Source organism: Vigna radiata, chromosome 5 (genome assembly GCF_000741045.1).
Source record: "Vigna radiata var. radiata cultivar VC1973A chromosome 5, Vradiata_ver6, whole genome shotgun sequence".
NCBI lineage: Eukaryota > Viridiplantae > Streptophyta > Magnoliopsida > Fabales > Fabaceae > Vigna > Vigna radiata.
The window spans coordinates 13,818,906-13,821,236 of record NC_028355.1 but is presented as its reverse complement, the minus strand read 5'-3'; the positions used below and the strand labels follow the sequence as shown (position 1 = coordinate 13,821,236).

Here is a 2,331-nt window from a genome sequence, read left to right as displayed (position 1 = left end):
AATCAAATGTTCCTTCCTGGGAAACAAAATTGATAGAATTATGCTTAGAATCATATTAGATGTACATATCATGAATATAAGAATATGATTGGCATAGAAGATAATATATGCATAAATATGATATTATTAATTGACTAAGAAACTTACAAAATCAATTAAAGCATGTCAGAATACATTAGAAGCAAAACAAGGCAAAAATGTTTGTTTCAATTGATTAAGTTATTAATCTAATCAATTAAAACAGAAACAAAAGCCTAATCGATTAAGGTTTTTACATAATCGATTTAAATGCATCAAAATGGCATATCCTATATATGTATGTGTGATGTAACTTGTCTCATTATGAAACACATTACAATCATTTAACAAATAATTGAGTTTGAGAATAGAAACACACCAAGAAGCTGTCAAAAACCAAAGAAGAAGATGATTATGATTAAATCTTCTTGTTAAATTTCAAATTTTGTTAATCATTGTCCTTAATTACTCCATTTACATGTTTGTTGAACTATTACCTAGACTTAAATTGGATCACTGCAATAGATCTTAATGTCATAGTCCAATGCTAACATCATGCATAACTTGGAAATATTGAATTGTATAATATTGTTTTTTTTTTACTAATGCCTAAAGGGGGAGAAAGAGTATGTTTAATGATGCAGGTTCAGAAAGAACATGTGATTGAAATGGAAGTGTTACTCATCATAAAAAAAGGGAGATTGTTGAGAGGAGAAGCTTTCTCAACTTTGATAAAGAGTGTTTTTGATGATAAGCTTGTTAAATGTTCTTTCTTAGTTGATTAAATTGTTAGCTTAGAATTAAATTTGTGTAAGATAGATTCTTGGTTGAATAGAATAGCAAAACTGCATAAATCTAGTGTGGTGCTACTAACTTAATCGATTAAGTTTGTTCAGAATCAATTAAAATGAGTCAAACACCATGGTTATGCTGTCTATTTTAATTGATTAAGGAATTAACATAATCGATTAAAACAAAGAGTTGAACCTAATCGATTAAGGACTTAACCTAATTGATTAAATGTATCAATTTTGCATCTTTTGCTATATATGTATGTAATTCTATTTGAAAGGATGTGAAACATTCTTATAACTATCATTTGTGAAACAAGAACACTTTGTGAGAATTTTTGGAGGAGACAACATAAATTGTGAAGATTCAAAGGTTCAAACTTTCAAGAGTGAAAGGGGAGATTAAGGAAGTGTCTAGATCCTGATTTCTTTGTAAGATCTATACAAGGGGTGTACCAAGTTTTGCTTTTCTGTAATTCTTTGTGAATTGTGATCACCTTTGCTGTGTAGGCAAGGTTTCGAAAGTAAGTGTGTGTAACCTCACTCTTAAGAGTGTGTTCTTAGTTTTTAGAGTGAGTGTGTGTAATCTCAGCCTTAAGAGTTTATTGTTGTTGAGATTTGAGATTTAGAGTGCATAGATGAATCTTGTATTTTAAAAACGTTGACATTTTAATTGGTGGATTTTATTTCAACTTAGATTGTTGGAAGAAGACTGAATGTAGATTTTTGAAGAGTCGAACGAGTATAAATCTTCTATTGTCTTCTTTCTTTGTTCTTGTCAATTATATAATTGAATATTTGATGTATAAAGATAATTTAAATACAGTATTATATACATGATAATCTTTAAGAACTTTAAAATCAGTTTGAATTCACCCACCCAGTGGATTGAAATATAAGAACCTCTACTTTCAACACTTTTATAGTTAATATTTTGTATAAGAAAGGACTGGACATTTCTTCAGATTTTTTTAGTATGATTTTTTAACTTTTTATTATTACGGTTGAGAAGTACACATGTAGAAAAATAAATATAAAAGTTTGGTAGAATTTAAATGATTTGGAAAGTCATTATATTAAAAAAAAATAAAAAAACTATTAGCATGATTTAATATAAAAATAATAAATACAATAATATAATAGAAAGGAAAATGAGTGGTTGCGGATACTTTCCCTGTCTAAAATAAATTTTATTAGAAAAATACATATTCAAGCTACATTAATAAACCCTCCTTTCAGTAAGATCGTTTTAAAACAAAGCAAGTGGTACCTGAATCACAAATGATTGTAAAATGACCATGTGATTTGCATCACTTGTTTATAAAATACCAGATTTATTTAAAGAATGGGATGCGAATTATGTATTCCTAAAGTCAAAAGAAAGGAAGAATGGATATATAATATATATATATATATATATATATAATATATATATATATATATATATATATAATATATATATATATATATATATATATAATATATATATATATATATATATATATATATATATATATATATA

The 2,331-nt window shown here is 26.4% G+C and overlaps 1 protein-coding gene across 1 annotated transcript in view; it reads left to right on the top strand.

The window, feature by feature from the left end:
- The first annotated feature begins 298 nt into the window (after positions 1 to 298).
- LOC106760348 (probable N-succinyldiaminopimelate aminotransferase DapC) overlaps positions 299 to 2,331 on the top strand; it is a 5,013-nt gene continuing 2,980 nt past the window's right edge. The window contains exon 1 of the mRNA XM_014643786.2: positions 299 to 316. Within this exon, the coding sequence (XP_014499272.1) occupies positions 299 to 316 (18 nt within the window). The remainder of the gene's footprint in view (positions 317 to 2,331) is intronic.